Genomic DNA, 17136 nt, shown 5'->3' on the forward strand with positions numbered 1-17136 from the left:
TCATACGGTATGATCTGATAGTCAGATATGACTTCAGAGCTCGCTGTACAGCTGACATTGAGTCGGAGTAGAAGTCAGATCTGTGTGTATTTCAGTTGTCACATTATGCAGGGCTCAAATAGAAAACACAAGCTAGCTAACTCGTTACAAACATTCCCTGTTGAATGTAACTGTAGCTGTGTAATTTCGCAATATAAAAACATATATATAAATTGCCTGTAGTTTGCATTAAAAACAAATACCCAACATAGGGAAAACTTTAAACCACACATGGCATAGTAAGATGGAAAGAGGCCTTAGCTTCCTGTTAGTGCATGTAGACAGGTTTCAGCCAAAAGACAATGACCTACTTAGGAAATACCACAAAAATATGCTTTGTTAAAATGTTAAAGAAAACCCTCTCTAAACGGGACTTTAGTGTAAAATTCCTGCATTCAGACCTCCAGTGAAACGCCATCCACAAACTGTGTGCCCTGAAGAAGAAGGTTACAAAGCAGGTTGGACCGAGTACTTGCTGAATGAGAGATGTTTATTTGCACAAGCAATAAAACACACACACACACGCACACACATCCGTGTGCTCAGTGCAATCAGTTTCATGTACAGTACTTTAATATCAGAGTACGAGACATCCAGGTAGGTAGCATTCTGTTGAGACATCGATACATTTCAGTGCTGTCACACACACACACACACGCACGCACACACACACACATTTACACACACACATTTACACACACACACACACACACACACACATTTACACACGCATACACACACACACACACACACACACACACACACACACATTTACACACGCATACACACACATTCACACACACTCATACAGAAACACACACACACACACATTCACACATACATTCACACACATTCACACACACACATACATTCACAAACACACATTCACACACACACACACACACACACACACACACACACATGAAGCAAAGTGCACAGAACACACAAAATCCACAGGGAGCAGTAAGTCTCTGTCGTAAACACAGAACATTTTGATGCTGAGCTCACAACCAATAACAGAAGGCAATAAACTGTTGTTCTCCAAACACAACAACAAAACACACACTCACACTTCAAGAACTACATGGTTCACACACTTTCTGACATCCTATCAAACAAACTGTTTTTTTCCCATATTAAACAAATCAATCAAGCAAACTTTTTTCCATTTCAAGCGTCTCCACGGCTGTTACATAACCCCCCCACTCACCGACTGCGGTCGCAGTGTTTTTATACTTGGAGAGATTTATGACCGGAGATCCTGAGCTAATCTCTAGTAGCTTATTTTCTTGCCAGACACTTGAGCCCCGTCTGAATTTTATCCTTTTTTAAAGAATCACATCTGGTAATCGTTACAATTCCCTGTGGGCTTTTCTGTGCAATTCATCCCAACATGTGAAACTTTTTACCAGTATGAACACGTAAGACAACACAGTGGAGGAAAGAATCACTTCTTCCAGGAAACTGATTGGTCATCTGGAGCATTCAGTTAGAACTTACATCATCATTACAGCGTTATGAGTAAAGCTGGTGGGCGACAGATTGGCGGTAAAAAAGATCAGCATACCAAGACTTTAAGAATCAGTCGTGCAACTCAAAAATCGGGTCTTAATCGGCCTGAAATGGACGGTGTACGCCTGGCTTAAGTTTCAGAGTATATGTAGAACAAAGTAAGAGCCAGATTCAAAGTGAAACTTGTAAATTCTCTATGAATTCATTCCACATAAGACTTCTCTGAGAGCTTGTGTATGGCACAGATTTAAAGCAAACAGTGCCTTTTTTTTCTTTTAAAGAGCAAAAGACACTTTGTCACCAAGTTGTAGATATTCTGTATAAATAACATCTTTTGTAAATGACAATGATACATTAACTGTTAGAGATGTTTTTAACAGATGTAGATAACAATGCAACCAAAAAGTTCTGTGGAGTTTGTCACATGTTGAGCTTACCTCAAATGTGTTGGTCTCATTTAGTTTGTAACGTCAATGTGATATACTTTACTAACTATGGATTAAGCCAAGTGGTGAATAACACTTGTATATATAATAATAATAATAATAAAATAATAATATCCTTTGTTTACTAATTCTCCACTTTTATGAAAATGTAGTAAATAAATAAAAAGTTAGTTAGAATAAAGTATTGATCATACAGATAACCTGATCTTGCTCTTTAAAAAGAACCATCATTTGCTACGATAATGGGCCATGAATTTATTGGAATAAAAAAACAGACGATAACTCTTTTGTTAATTTAAAAAAAAGGCAGACAGTGTCAAGTCAAAGGTCACCTCAGTCTCATATGAAGAACTTTCATACTGTACATCCACATTGAAACTATAATCCACATAGCCTTTTTCATTTTTGTCAGCCACTCCCTGAGTGACTTCTCTTTTTCAAAAACAGGGTTTCCCGGCTGGTTGCCCTTTGACCTCTTCAGCAGGAATCTGTTTGGAATGTGAGGGGAAAAGGTTACCAGGGGTTGAGAAGCTCAGAGGTGATGAGATAATGTTCTCAAAGTGATAAGACAGTAAGTCACGCCTCAGGCATCTCATAATGAACATTAAAAGGCCCCATGTATAGATTACACATCATACATAATGCCCAGGTCAGACTACATGTCATGATCCGGTAGACATGGGGACCCATCGGCCCTGAAAATCCATCATTTCATACCATGTAGTGTCAGCGTGTCCAATAAGGTGTAAACAGCAAGGTTTGGTTAACTCCTTCTTCAGTGTTTGTCCTGAATCAAAGGCTTATTGAAATATTTGTCTGTTTACCTCCTGCGCCCAAGCCTTTCCACATCGTCGATGAATTTAATACACACCAAAACATTTGCAACTTGTCTATTCCAGAACAAAACCGAACCTGGAGGGAAGTCTTTTTCTTTGCCATCCACAATCAGCAGCCTTAAGAATGAGTTAATGGCATTCAAATACAAGCAGCAAAGGAGGCAAACTGTTGAGCTTTAACACTTAAATAATAAAGCTCCAGACAAGTCTGTGCCAACACAACTGGAAAGTTTGTGGAGGGTGTAAATCCATGAAAATGACAGGACCAGCCCAAAGACTGTGGTTCTAATGGCCATTTTCATCATGGGATGTTTTGGTCCAACACTGCTCACCGGTTCAATGGATTACAAAGGAGAACCCCCATCCAATATTAAGTCCAATAAATATGAAGACCTTAAATGAAATACTGGTATGGTCATAGAGCTTCTGCAGTCTGAAAATGTCTCGTTGGACAAGAAAGTTGGACGTTAGTCTGAGAAGTCTCTTTAGCTAATGATGTTTGAAAAACAGAACCCCTGGAGGTCCTCAAGGTCGCCGGGCAAACTGAGGCCCAGAAAAAGTGCAGCACGCTGGGGGAGAGGAAGATAAAGACCCAGGGGTCGATGATGGAGTTGACAGATATGAAGCGGAGGGCGATCAGGTCCATTGGGTGAGACTCCACACCTGATCGCGTTGAGTTGATGTACACTCGAATCTGAAAGATGAAGAGGAAGAGGGAAAATAAAGATTTGGTGTTAAATTAGCGGCCAACACTCTGCTTTCACCATCCATGACAGGCACAGATAGATAGAACATGCTGGAGAAAATCACACACTAAACCCCTCTGAAGTAACAAGACTGGGGCCAGAGATTGTAAGCAATAAGTAAGGTCTTTTACCTGCTTTTTGTAACATAACAATGAGTAAGGTCTTTTACCTGCTTTTTGTAACATAACAATGAGTAAGGCTAACGGTTAGAGTGGCAGCACAAAGGGTCGTCCATTCAGGATAGCATCCACATGCCCGTGCTAACCGTGGTTATGTACCCTCGAGTTAACCTGGCAAAACTGTCTGCTACTCCTCATCCTCCAATTTATCAAATCAATACACATGAAGAACAGCAGATAAAAACCAAGTTATTATATCTGATATGCACTCTTTAATTTGCATTTCTTACTCTTCATATTGCTGTTCTCATATCACACAGGCCTAGTTTCTAGCCTCTCTAAAGCAGAAACCCTGTTTACTGAGGACACTTCAGTGATTGTGTACTTTGGCCATGAGTCTAAATCTGTTTGCCCACCCTCCCAGTAAAAGAAAATCACTTTTTCAATCCCTTTAAATATTTCTCATCTTTCATGCTGGAAGCACTCTCACTCAGTCTACAGGATGTGTGCACAGTCCTAATTCAAAGTGGATATTTCAATTACTCTCTGCATCATTTTGCCGGCCGAGGCCAACGCGGGCCAGTTATAAATCATTCAGAATGTCAACATCGATGTGGCTTTAGGAGAGGCTGAGAGGCAGATGTTGAATGCTGAGGCAGACAGAGATTCCCATGATGGTATACACAGACACTGAAAGAGTGTATGTTGGGACATCAAGACTCCACTCATTACTGTCTTAGTGTTGACATTTCTTACTATCTGCGCAGCATTAACAGCAATGGAGATCATGTTTCAGATCAGCACATTGTCTCTGTATATGATCGCATTACTCCATGAACTACAATGCAGCTAAATAAGTTATCCCTAAAGGTGTTGAGGAAAGCAAATAAACATCATAATGTATAGAAATGTACTTACTTCAAACACAGATATTAAAAGTTTTTTTTATTATTATCCAAAGTTCATCAAACTTTGAAATGGCATCTCTGCAATAACTAATAAACAGCAACAAATATGCACGCTGCTAAGCAACTACTTGATGGTTGTTATGTGATCAACAAACTAAAAATACGCCTGCAGGTTATTTCTACATCCACTCATTTACAGGAAACTGAAGAAATGGACTTTAGTAATCCCGAGTTATGCTCAGTGTGTTTGAATGTTTTGGTTTGTTCTACATTTGTGCTTTGCAAAAAGAAAATGGAGTCACAATCTACTCTGAAAGTAAATGATTAGCTTCACAAGATAAAGTGAAATCCTTTGGAAAAGTAGGAATCCAGTCAGACTGCAGTCACTGCTGTTTTGATTTCATTACTAGCACATTTTAAATCCATGGAATTGTACATGCTTATGCAATATTATTGTTGTGAATTTGACAAAAAATAATGTTGTTTGAACCTAATATGGTAAAAAGAGTTTTGCAGACATAGAGCAGAATGTTGAAGAATGTGTTTTTAATCTTGGTAATAAGTACCTGTCTTTGGCTTCTTCCAAATGAAACAGTTCAAGTTACTCACTGCAAAGCTCGTTCTTCAGCAGCTACATTGAAGAAACAAAATGCTTTGACCTTTTCTAATGAAAACAGCTTTTTTTATTTGCACCTTGAGGCCAAGAACGAGCAGCTGATTCTTTAGTTTCTGGATAAAAATGTTATCAGTGAAATCACAAAGCTGTGAACTCCTTGAGCTGATGTTCACAGGTTTAATACAATCCATGGAAGCTATGAGCAGTTCACAGGTTTAGAAACCCCCTGCAGCTGCTCTCTCCGGGGGCCAGAGAGGAACAATATCCAGTGAAATGTCAAGGCAAAAGTGAACAGGTCGCAAAGTCAATCTATGCACTGCCTCGTGTGATGTTTTCCACTTTCCATTCTCATCCCTCTATCCACCTTTACCCCCCTTCCCCACCCTAAAACTGGATCAGATTTCACTTCCCTAAAAGCTCCCAGCTCCCTGAGAAACTACTTCAAACTCTTTTCTCATTGTTACATAAGATGTTTTAAAAAGCTAATCACTATAACACAAGGATCTGCATGCAGCTGGAAAACACAAACGATGCAAAAGAAATGAACAGAATATATAGGGAGAATATAGAGGAGCTCCATGCTTATCCCAAAGTCTTTCCAAATAAAGCCGCCTGTTGTCATTACTGTGATTGGTGACAGGCCTTGCCATGTGTGTGAGACATAAACAGACGAGGAGAAGGTTAGTGTGTGTGCGTGCGGAGGTTCAGCCATGAAATCCACCTCACACTGTGAACCAAATCTCTTCTCCTCTGTCAGTGCCAACAGGAAGCGTAATAAAAGAGTTATTGGGAAGTGTCTGCAAGAGGCCGATACTCCGTCGTAGTTTTCCCTTGCTTTCGAAACGGTTGCCTCTGGTTTGTCATCAACGTGAGTAATAATTCAAAATGTCATTTTAATAGGCTTATCTTCATGTTCCCACATGCCTCTAATTCATGAAGGCTTGGTGAGTTCAGCCAAAACTGAAGTTTGGAACAAACAACTGAAACCATTCACAAGGATCCAGACTGTGTTTTTTATTCTATAGGAGGGAGAATAATATGTATTCGCATTAGCTGCCAAATCCGTTGACAATATTTTTAGCAATGAATGTGTCCCAAAATTAAAGTGACGTTTGTTAAAATTATATATTAATGTGGAGATGGGGAAGGAGTAAGAGCCAACCGATGGTTTTGACTCGAGCGCCTGATGATGAGAGAGACTCATACGGACAGTTATCATAGCCAATAGAAACGCCCAAAACACCACTAAACTGTGACTCTCCATGCTTCCAATCAGTTGGTATGGACATCATGACTTTCTGTCGGTGACGCTTATGTTTGTTGAAGTTTGTCAGCGAACACTTACTACATGGTTACTTACATCATCATCAATAATATGGAGACCATCATCATTAAGTTAGTAGGTATTCATGAAAGAGCTGGGTCTTTAGCTTTTTCTTAAAGGTGCAGAGGGACTCTGCAGATCCAATGGAGTAATATATAATTTGTGGTGTCATGGCCAACCGAAACTAATAGACTAAATAAATGGAGAAGAATAAATAATAATTTGGTTAACAGATGGAACACTGGCTTTAATGTATCATGGGGAAAGAGAAACCTAGATTCACAATATTCAAGATCTTTTCTTTCTTTTTTTAAGATCTATTTTTTTTTTATTTATATTGTGGTATCTATCTATTTTTTTCTACATTTTTAATTTTTCTTTTTTTATTTAAATTGTGCACTGTGTTCACTTTTTGTTTGCAAGCTTTTCTCTTTGCTGCTGTAAATTTCCCCGTTGTGGGATAAATAAAGGATTATCTTATCTTAAAGTATGAGAGATATAAAAGGGATGGAATAATGGCTCCATAATGAAAAAAAAAACACAAGGCAACTCTTCATGAATACACAAGGTCAATGCACCAAAAAAGAAATGATGTCACCAAATGAGACCAAACAAAAAAAAGATTATCTACAGTCCTGAAACAAATTCCATTTATATTCTTCATCCATACTGGTAGAAAAATGTGATCTGATCTGTGTGTGTGTGTGTGTGTGTGTGTATGTGTGTGTGCTTCGTATACCAACCTCAGACTGTGGTATCACATTGCTGCCTGGACGCACATGAATGTCTATTAAAGGCTTGATAAATTATGCATTGGTAGTTATATTTAGCGGTGTAACTTTGAAAAGCTCTCGATCACATTGTACTCATACAACACCTTAAAATGTACACGGCTTCAATCCATCACATGTGTAGCCATCTTTGCTGCAACATTTGTCCCCACAAACACAGAGGTCCTCTCTTCAGAAGGTACCTATGATCCTGTATGAAGTGTGCTTTTGATGTAGGCACCAGAATTCATGATGGATAGATTTACCTTACCCTATTTAAAATGTCGCCCGCCTGGAGGACTACAGCCTCCATACATGGGGCGCACGCACTAACCACTGCACCACCAGGGCCCCAGATGTAAGGCCTTTAATATCGACTTGTTTTTTAGACCCTGGAGAGGATAGTGATAGGTTGCAGAATTTGCTTTCCTGTCCTTGACTCTCCTCTTTCTTCTGTCCTTCTGCTCGTTCTCGTCTAACCTCACTGTGAGGAGTCATCTATTTTAATCAAGACTCCTGAGGAGGCAGTGAAGGGGGTCAATGTTGGAAGCTGATTCCAGAGTCCTCAACCTGCCAACATCGGTTAACACCTGGTACACAGTGTACAATGGAGGACGAGTGAACTGTAAACGCCCTGTGATTATGTGTGATGTTCATTTATTTGTTTAGAAATGAACAGGGAATGTTTATCCCTTATTACTTAAAATGGAGTTCAAATAAAAGAGTAATTGTTCACATCATTATGTCTCCGGCAAATTAACTAGCCAGATCCAATCCAGATTTTTTAAGACCTCGAGGATTTACAAGGATTTCATATCCTTATTTCTTAGCTCATCTTAATCCTCATTTAATCCTTTAAACCTCCAGGGCTAAACAGGAAGCAAAGATGGAAGTAACAGAAAGCTGCAGTTCCTTGACTGGCCACTTGAGGCTTAATCCAAAAGTGAGTCAATGTCCATTAGGCTCTAAACATTACATCATAGTTAAACATGTTAACTGCCTGGTACAAAGACCTGTTTGGCCTCTTCAGCTAATTTCTTAATCTGTGGACTTTTAATGCTCACTTGTTTTAATTATATAAATGATTAGGGTTATATATATATATATATATATATATATATATATATATATATAAAATTTAAAAAAAGGGGGCCTGACCACTTTCAGTGATCGTTGGTTGCTCCTCGCTGTTTGCTTGGTGTGACTTTATTTAAAAAATATATAATTTCTCGGAGAGGTTATGCTTGCGTTTAGAGCCACAGTCAACATTCAGCTGAGCAGCAGACGGCCCACTGCTGCAGTGAAAAGCACTACTTCATATTCTGCTGGGAGAGTTATCCACTGAACTCTTGAAATGTGTTTGTCATATTTTGGAGATTTGTGGGTTGGCCAGTTTGAATTGGGTCAAAGGTCACTGAAATAACATCCCCAATGCTACTCCCCAACACTGCCATTATCCAATCAGGATCTGACGATATTCTTCCTCTATGATTGGCTCACTGTTACTGTGATGTAAGCAGATTCTTAACAAGCAGAGAAATCCAGAATCTGAGTGCAGACTCAATGTTTAATCTTCCAATTGGGTTAATCTCCTAATCTATCATTCCAATCCTGTCCTTCATGTGTTGATTTAAAAGGCTTGGTATGTGGTTGATAATAAGTCCTCCCCTCTATTAGTCACCTGGATGTATTCAAGTGTTGTGTTCTGTCTAAATTACAAACCGATGTAATCATTCAGTTTTTTTTTTAAAGGTTTATTTTGGGGCTTTATTTTAGAGACAGGAAAATGGATAGAGTCTGAAATCAGGGAGAGAGAGAATGAAATGCGGGAAAGGAGCCACAGGTCGGATTTGACCCCGGGCTGCCTGTTTGGAGGACTACAGCCTCTGTACATGGGGGAAAACTAACCACTAGGCCACCTGTGCCCCTTAATCCAAACAACTCAAGTCTATTGTTTTGATGTTTTTTTTTTTTCCTTTTTAATATCGATCCAGATGAAGTCATTGTTTTGAGGCTTTGATTTGAACTTATATTTAAATAATAAATTCAGCTTTTGTTCAAACAAATAGGATTTGTTGTTCTTCTCTGACACAAACAAAAGTGAATTCAGTATTTGCAGATTATAAATGTGTGTAATGTTTCCATTTTACCACTAGGGACAGTGTGTAGATGTAAGTGTAATGTGTCCATTTTACCACTAGGGACAGCGTGCAGAGTTTAAATGTAAGTGTAATGTGTCCATCTTACCACTAGGGGCAGTGTGCAGAGTTTAAGGGACTGCTTTAAGTTGGTTTGAATCCTACTTATCAGACCGATCTCAGTTTGTACATGTTAATGATGAGTCCTCTATGCACACTATAGTTTGCCATGGAGTCCCACAAGGTTCAGTGCTTGGACCAATTCTCTTTACATTATATATGCTTCCTCTGGGAAATATTATGAGGAAACACTCCATACAGTTTCATTGTTATGCAGATGATACTCAGCTTTATGTATCAATGAAGCCCGATGGCACCAGTCAGTTATGTCAGCTAGAAACGTGCCTTAAGGACATTAGGACCTGGATGACCAGAAATGTTTTGCTACTTAACTCAGACGAGACTGAAGTTATTGTGCTAGGCCCTAAGAACTTTTCTAGTGATTTGACTGTCCTTAGTGACATCAGACTGACATCTAGCACCACTGTTAGGAATCTAGGAGTTCTTTTTGATCAAGATATGTCTTTTAGCTCTCACATCAGTCAAGTTTCAAGAACAGCCTATTTTCACCTTCGTAATATATCCAAGATCAGGATGCAGAAAAACTAGTTCATGCATTTGTTACCTCCAGACTGGATTATTGAAACTCTCTTTTGTCAGGGTGCTCTGGCAAATCTCTAAAGACTCTTCAACTGGTCCAGAACGCTGCAGCTCGTGTACTGACCAGAACCAGGAAATGGGACCACATCACTCCTGTCCTGGCTTCTCTGCACTGGCTCCCTATACAATCTAGAATAGAATTCAAGATCCTTCTTCTCACCTACAAAGCTCTAAATGACCAGGCACCATCCTACCTGAAGGAGCTACTAGTGCCGTACTGTCCCTCGAGAGCGTTGCGGTCCCGGAGTGCAGGCCTGCTGGTGTCTCTAAGTGTACTATGGGGGTAAAGCCTTCAGTTATCGGGCTCCTCTCCTCTGGAACCGCCTTCCAGCCGGGGTCCAGGAGGCAGACACAGTCTGTATTTTTAAGAATAGACTTAAAACTTTCCTTTTTGATAAATCTTATAGTTAGTGCTGGTGTAGACCAGCTCTTAGTTATGCTGCTATAGGCTTAGACTACCGGGGAAACTGGCACCTTGAGCTCCTCTCTCTCTCTCTCTCTCTCTCTCTCTCTCTCTCTCTGTGCATATACAGTACATCATATTACTGCATGTATCTATCTGTAAATCTCAGTCACTAACCACCTACTTTCCTGAGAGCTCTTGAGCTCTCTTAGGCTCCTCAAGATCGTTGGTTGACGGCCTGCCAGAACAACCCCACCCCCTTTTTTGTAATGTTAACAGACAGCTTTCTGCTTTCTGTAAAGTGTCTTGAGATAACACTTGTTATGAATTGACGCTATACAAAATAAATTGAATTGAATTGAATTGAAATTTAAATGTGTGTAATGTGTCCATCTTACCACTAGGGGCAGTGTGCAGATGATGAAGATGATGGTCATGAACACCAGCAGGATGAGATGCTCCACCTCCTCGGCCATCGACATCTTCCTGCCCTCGCTGCTGGCTCTCGTGGTGGCCATGACGGAGCTGCCATTCCTCTTGCGCCGCTGGTACATCCTGAACAGCTGGTACACCACAAAGCAGTTGCACGCCACAATAGCTAGCACCAGCACGAGCATCACTGACGCGTAGAGGCACGCGTAGGCGCGGTGGGTCGATAAATCGGGATTCATGTCGATAAAGCACCACGTGCCTGGACAGTATTGAACATAAACACCAAAACCAGCAAATGGGAGGAGGCAGAACAAAATGCACAACAAGAAGACTGCTGGTATGGTGATGTAGGCGCACTTCCTGGTGACATGGCGGCTGTAGAGGTAGGGGTACCCGATGGCAAAGCCTCTCTCCAGCGCCATCATGAAGAGGAGCGACATGGTAGCCAAGCTGAAGAAGGTCATGCTGAAGCCGAAGTAGCGGCACACGCTGTGGGACACTGGGGACATCCCCTCCATGGTGGTGTTCTGAGAATACGACAGCTGCACCAGCGGACTCACCAGGCAAGTCCCCGCCAGGTCGGTGACCACCAGTGACGCGATGAGGACATGGAAGAACGATTGCCGTCGCTTGTTCCCGGCCCTCATGTCTCGGCGCCGCCGGATCTCCAGGATCAACAGGGCGGCCACGTTGCCAAGGATGCCCGCAGCGAACATGACGGCGCTGATCAGATGGTTCTGGTCAGGGTCGATGTACTGCTTGGTGTGGCACGGGTCCACTTTTGAACTCATGGTGGGGATTTGTGGAGAAAATATTTCCCTGACTTCCAAAAGATAACGAGTCCTGAAGAAGCTGTCTAAAGAAACACTAAAAAAAATCATGCAAATAAGGAAGTTCTCGCCTGTTTTATAATTTCCTTCCCTCTGGATGTTTATTTCTGTGTTTTTACAGTCCAGGTCGAGAGTTGAAGTAGAGAAATGAATCCCGGTGAAAGCTGCTCGGGTTCGGAGGTGAGGTGTGGAGAGGGCGAGGTGCGCGGCGATGGATGAGGCAGGATTGAATGAACCCGGGGTACAGGGACAGATGCAGTGACGTCACACCGACTGGATACACCCATCTGCAGCCATCCTGGAAACAGAGAAGAACAAAGACGAGGTCAGTTTACAGAAAAGTTTCAGTATACTGAACATTTCAGTATGGATACTGACTTCCGGATTTCATGCAGCATTGGATCGGATGCATCCTTTCAGGAAATGAATTGTATTTTACCACCCACAATGCTGTGCGAAATTAAACGTAAATCGTCACTTCACGTGTGCCTCCAAATCAAAACAAACGAGTGGGGATTAATTGAATCTTCAATTGAAGTTCCGTCTGAAATCACTACTTTTAATTAACAACAGAAAATATAACAAATGTCTGCATTATTATAAAACCTTTCCCCCTCTATTTAAATAATGATTTCACTATTTAAATGTGTCTTTATTGGTTTATTTTATATTCTGTATATTACTGTCTTTCATTTGTACTTTTCTTTATGTACTGTATGTTATTTAGTTATTTAATCTGTCTTTTACTTGATTTACATTGTGATATTGTTTTTTTTACCTGTGAATAGTAGGTACTTAACAGTATACAGCACGGATAGTAGGTACTGTCTACTGACAGATTGAGTAGGTACTTGGCAATTCAGATGCACCCTCTGTTTAAGTTTCTCATGTCTAAGAATTCAGTACAGCCTTAATGAGCTCAAACATGTGCAAAGAAAATAGATTGTGACAGGGCTTAAGTGAAGGCAGCATATCATTATTATGTTCCAGCACTTTCTAGATACAAGCAACCTTTGTTTACAAGCCGGTCATTGACCCTATTACATCCTCCATCATCACTCACACTTTAACTGCCAACAAATCAGAGTCGGTTTTTAATAAAGACCTCTTAACATTAGTTTTTTTTACAACCTAGAAGCTACTGTCTATATTTCTTGAACAGAAACAGAAAAAGAGGGAGCACCTCCTTCCTCTTTATAAAAAACACGTTTTTGCATGTGCAGACAAATTTTCAGGGTTTGAACTGTGCTCCACTGTGAGAGTTTTCGCATGTTGTGAAACCTCAAGTTGTTCCCCTTCTGTATCATAAGAAGTGCAGTATCAGCTGAGGAGCTCGAGGTTCAAAAAGCTGTAGTGTTGAATCACAAAAGAAATCCGAATGTTTCCCACACATGCAGCTGTTGCCCTCACTCGGAAACACGTGGATGCCTTTTGAAGTATAATAATGCAACACGTCTGTTCCTATTACATGACTCCTAGTGTGTGTGTGCCTTCACTTTCACGGGGTGTGTGATGGCCAGATGAGTGACTCACCTACTTGTCCAGAAGCCTGCTGCAGTGTGGGACTCCAAGTCCCATCAAATCAATCAAAAAATACACCAACAACGATGTCTGCGTCTTTCCCTGTCCGGAGCTGAGCCAGATGTTTCCAGGTGTGAGCGCACAACTAACGTTCACAACACAGCGCGCCGACTGAGTTTGGAAAGCGAGCGAAATCAACTTGACAGCAAAGTTTGAATCCATCCAGAAAAAAAGGATGTTTGGTGAATGCAATTCGCGCCGAATGAAAACCTCAGCTGCATAACTTACAAAATAATCAAGTGGAGCTCAAGCCGGCTTAACATTTTTGTGTCGACGGGGGGAAATTTGGCATTTTTCTGCATGGAGTTCGGCTACCGCTGAGAAAACAGCTTCAGGCTACAACCAGCGTGGAAACTAAAAACAAAAAAATCATGCAAATAATGAAGTTTTATAACTTGCTCCCCCCGCGGCGTGGATGTTTATTTCCGTGTTTTTACAGCCCAGGTCGAGAGTTGAAGTAGAGAAATGAATCCCGGTGAATCGGAGGTGAGGTGTGGAGAGGGCGAGGTGCGCGGCGCTGTGATGAGGCAGGCTTGAATGAACCCGGGGTACAGGGACAGATGCGGTGACGTCACACGGACTGGGTACACCCATCTGCTTGTTAAAAAAAAAAACTACAGAAGATATACCAACGAAGAAGAAACGCGTAGTGGTTCTCATAGGAGAGGATCTTTTTTTATAATAAATACAGTTTATATTTCATTTCAATCACATAAGGTCAAAACTGTACTGTTTGTTTCTATTTGTCTGTATTTGCCTAGCCCACGCTGATGTCCTGTAAATGTGTTTGTCTGGATGTGTCATGACTGTGGTTTATGTTTCATGTTCTGCAGAACAGGAACCTGCTGGAAACCAGTTATTGAAACTGAGTCAGGCCTGTTAAACTGTAACTTAATGTTACTTTTAAACTTTCCTGTAGCCTATAATAAATGAAATGAAATGAACACATCAAGACATGGAAGAGCAGAACAAATAAAGACTTCCAGTGTGTGAAGGTTTCATGTAAAAACAGACATTGAAATATATATATAAACTCTACCAGCCACTTTGCATGTATGTGCTATTCTGGAAAAATATATAGAAGATATTCAATAGATAAAAACACCTCGGCTTGAATATGCAGCAACGACAAAGTGGGAAAAAAAATGAAAACATAAAAGAAAATCTGCTTTTAATTTGCCTTTCTAAAAAACAAACAGCTGGACACTCTTCTTCTAAAAGTACAGTACAAATTACTGTTCTGACTTTCTGACCTGTAAATAGCTCGGCTCTAAAAATAACATTAAAAAAACACCTCATGCAGAAGCCTCGACCTCTGTGTGACGTGTGAGTGGACATACATGTTGCAAACCATTCAGAGTATGGAAGAATGGTCGCTGTGTTTTATGCATGTTGGTCTCCGGGGTCTCCTCCCTCAATCTTACGGATTTGAGGCCTTAATTTACCACAGGAATGGAAATATGATTGGTATGATATAGCCTTCCATCTCCTGACCCTCCATGTATCCATCATGTCTGATAACCTATCTCCACCCCAACTCATCATTAATTCAATATGAGCACGCATTTGGCAACAGCGGCAAAGAAAACATCCTTTAAACAGGCGAAACAACCTGACTCGTGATTGGTGGAAAGCCTTCTATTAGCACGACCAGCTGGGCTGAGAAAAATCGAGAGAAATCGATAGAGACGAACTTGCAGAGTGAAATCAAACTGTTTCAGATTTTCAGAGTGGGTTCCATATGAAACATGGACATATAGGCTCAGTGTTGTCACCCATTGGTCTCTGAAGAAGAATTTTGAAGTCCAACAATGACAGTCGCCATATTTGAAATGCTACCTCCTCATTTTCAATAAAAAAAACTGTCAAATTATCGGAGCTGAGGCAGGCCTTCAGTCTTTTGGATTCAACACGCCCACCTGTCAGTCAACACAGCCATGCCCAAGTTGAAGTAAACGTGCATAGCTTCTAGCCTTCATGAAATCAAATGGATGAGTTATGAACAAATTTACAGCCTTCACAATGTTGAAGGCTTTCTATGTGATTTTTTCACACTTAAATGTAGCAGAAATCAAGTATATCTTCTGAAAATAACTCTGTGAGTCATGACTGTCTACAATGGGTGAGACAATCGAGTGTTTACATGGACGGGTTAGGCTCCTCCCCTTGAGTATAAGTTGTTTAATTGAGGGACTAGAGAAAAGAAGAATAACATACTGTACTCACTGCTTAACTGTGTTTCTAGATCACGCTCATTTCAGGTAAATTTACATGCAGTGTGAAGATACGAACATAATAAAGATCGCTAGCATTAGCATGCTAACACAACAATGCAGCACGAGTTGTTTTGGTTTCATGCTGGTGCTCAAGGGCGACATCTGCTGGATCAAAAAATCACATATAAAGCCTTTAAGGAAACTGTGTTTGATCCAGAGTGTAAACACGTTGACGTCTGCTCCAATGGGGATAAGTTGGACCTCAGCAGCCAGCCTCAAGTGGACACTCAAGGAACTGCAATTTTTTTTTTCAGCTCAAGAGTTCACTTGGTTTGTACGGGAGCTCAACTTACATGAGCATGACATCAACCTTAAATGAGTTATGTAACATCTGCCGTGTAACATCTGTAATGTATTAAAATGTTATTCTAATTACATCTTAGCCAATCAGGATCCTGAAAGCTGAAAGCTCTGAAATGACACTTGAGTGCTTTTCTACAGGCCCAATTAACCAATCCTTTATTATGACATACAGAAACCATGCCACTTCCCCCTCTCGCTCTCTCTCTCTCCTCCTGTCTCTCTTTCTGCTCACTTTTTGACCGCAGACATTTCAACAAACCTCACACAGGAGTGCCGAGACACAAAGACACACTAAGTCATGGAGAGTACAATTTACGATCTGCCTCGTCAAGTAGGGAAGATTATTTTTAGTTTTGGCCCTCTCTGTTTTATCTTCTTCTCTGTCTCTTTCCATTGTAGCATACATTTCTGTCTCCTTTACCCTTGATCTATATTTGTGTCCTCACGTACCAGAGGCCCTTTCTCCCTCTTCCCTGCCCTAACTGACGCCCTTTCCCCCCTAACCCTTAAATCGTTCCTTTCTTCTTCTCCTTATTTCTCGTTTTCTTTCCTTAAATCGTTCCTTCCTTTTTCTCCTTATTTCTTGCTTTCTTTCCTTAAATTGTTCCTTCCTTCTTTCCTTATTTCTTTTTTTCTTTCCTTAAATTGTTCCTTTCTTCTTCTCCTTATCTCCCGTTTTCTTTCCTTAAATCGTTCCTTCCTTCTCCTTATTTCTTGTTTTCTTTCCTTAAATCGTTCCTTCCTTCTTGTAAGTGATCAGTCAATTCTCTGATATCCATCCATTGACTTTATTGGGAATTAAAGCTCCTTTTACAACATTATTTTGGAGCTTTGGACTTTCCTCCAATAGTAGTTTGAAACAGAATCAGACAAATGGTTAATATATCCAATAACAAATCCATAAGATGACCCTGTGCCTAGACTCTGATGGTCTAAAGTGGGCCTCTTAAGTCTGCCTGTGCTCTTTATTTAGAAGCAGTTATTGATCAGGGTTTTAATCCATAAATCCTCGGGCGTGCTCTGCTGGTAAACAGCCTTTGTTCAGGACCTGGCGTCTGTTAAAAGTGCTGACGAGCGCTGATGTATTGTTACTCCTAACACACACATAACACACACACATGCATACAAACACAGCCG

The 17136-nt window shown here is 40.7% G+C and overlaps 1 protein-coding gene across 2 annotated transcripts; it reads right to left on the minus strand.

Annotated features, from left to right (window-relative positions):
* Positions 1 to 508: 508 nt before the first annotated feature.
* On the minus strand, positions 509 to 14370 carry ptger2a (prostaglandin E receptor 2a (subtype EP2)). Of its 2 annotated transcripts, none has more exons than XM_029280574.2 (3): positions 13377 to 14370; positions 10976 to 12137; positions 509 to 3527 (listed from the first exon to the last, which is right to left on the minus strand). In XM_029280574.2, exons 2-3 carry the CDS (start codon positions 11888 to 11890, stop codon positions 3249 to 3251), a joined length of 1194 nt encoding a protein of 397 aa, XP_029136407.1. In that variant the 5' UTR covers positions 11891 to 12137; positions 13377 to 14370; the 3' UTR covers positions 509 to 3248. The 2 variants fall into 2 exon arrangements, with proteins under 2 accessions (XP_029136407.1, XP_020506402.1); XM_020650746.3 differs by having other exon boundaries at positions 13373 to 14370.
* Positions 14371 to 17136: the final 2766 nt, after the last annotated feature.

The sequence above is a fragment of the Labrus bergylta genome, chromosome 24 (genome assembly GCF_963930695.1).
Source record: "Labrus bergylta chromosome 24, fLabBer1.1, whole genome shotgun sequence".
Lineage (NCBI taxonomy): Eukaryota > Metazoa > Chordata > Actinopteri > Labriformes > Labridae > Labrus > Labrus bergylta.

What these genes read in the sequence shown, in the direction of transcription:
- ptger2a (XM_029280574.2), bottom strand. Translation starts at nt 11,890, where the DNA reads ATGATTTTTTTTAGTGTTTCTTTAGACAGCTTCTTCAGGACTCGTTAT. An exon ending in TCTGCACACTGCCCCTAGTG is followed by an intron (nt 3,528 to 10,975) that starts GTAAGATGGACA and finishes TTCATCTTTCAG; the next exon opens with ATTCGAGTGTACATCAACTC.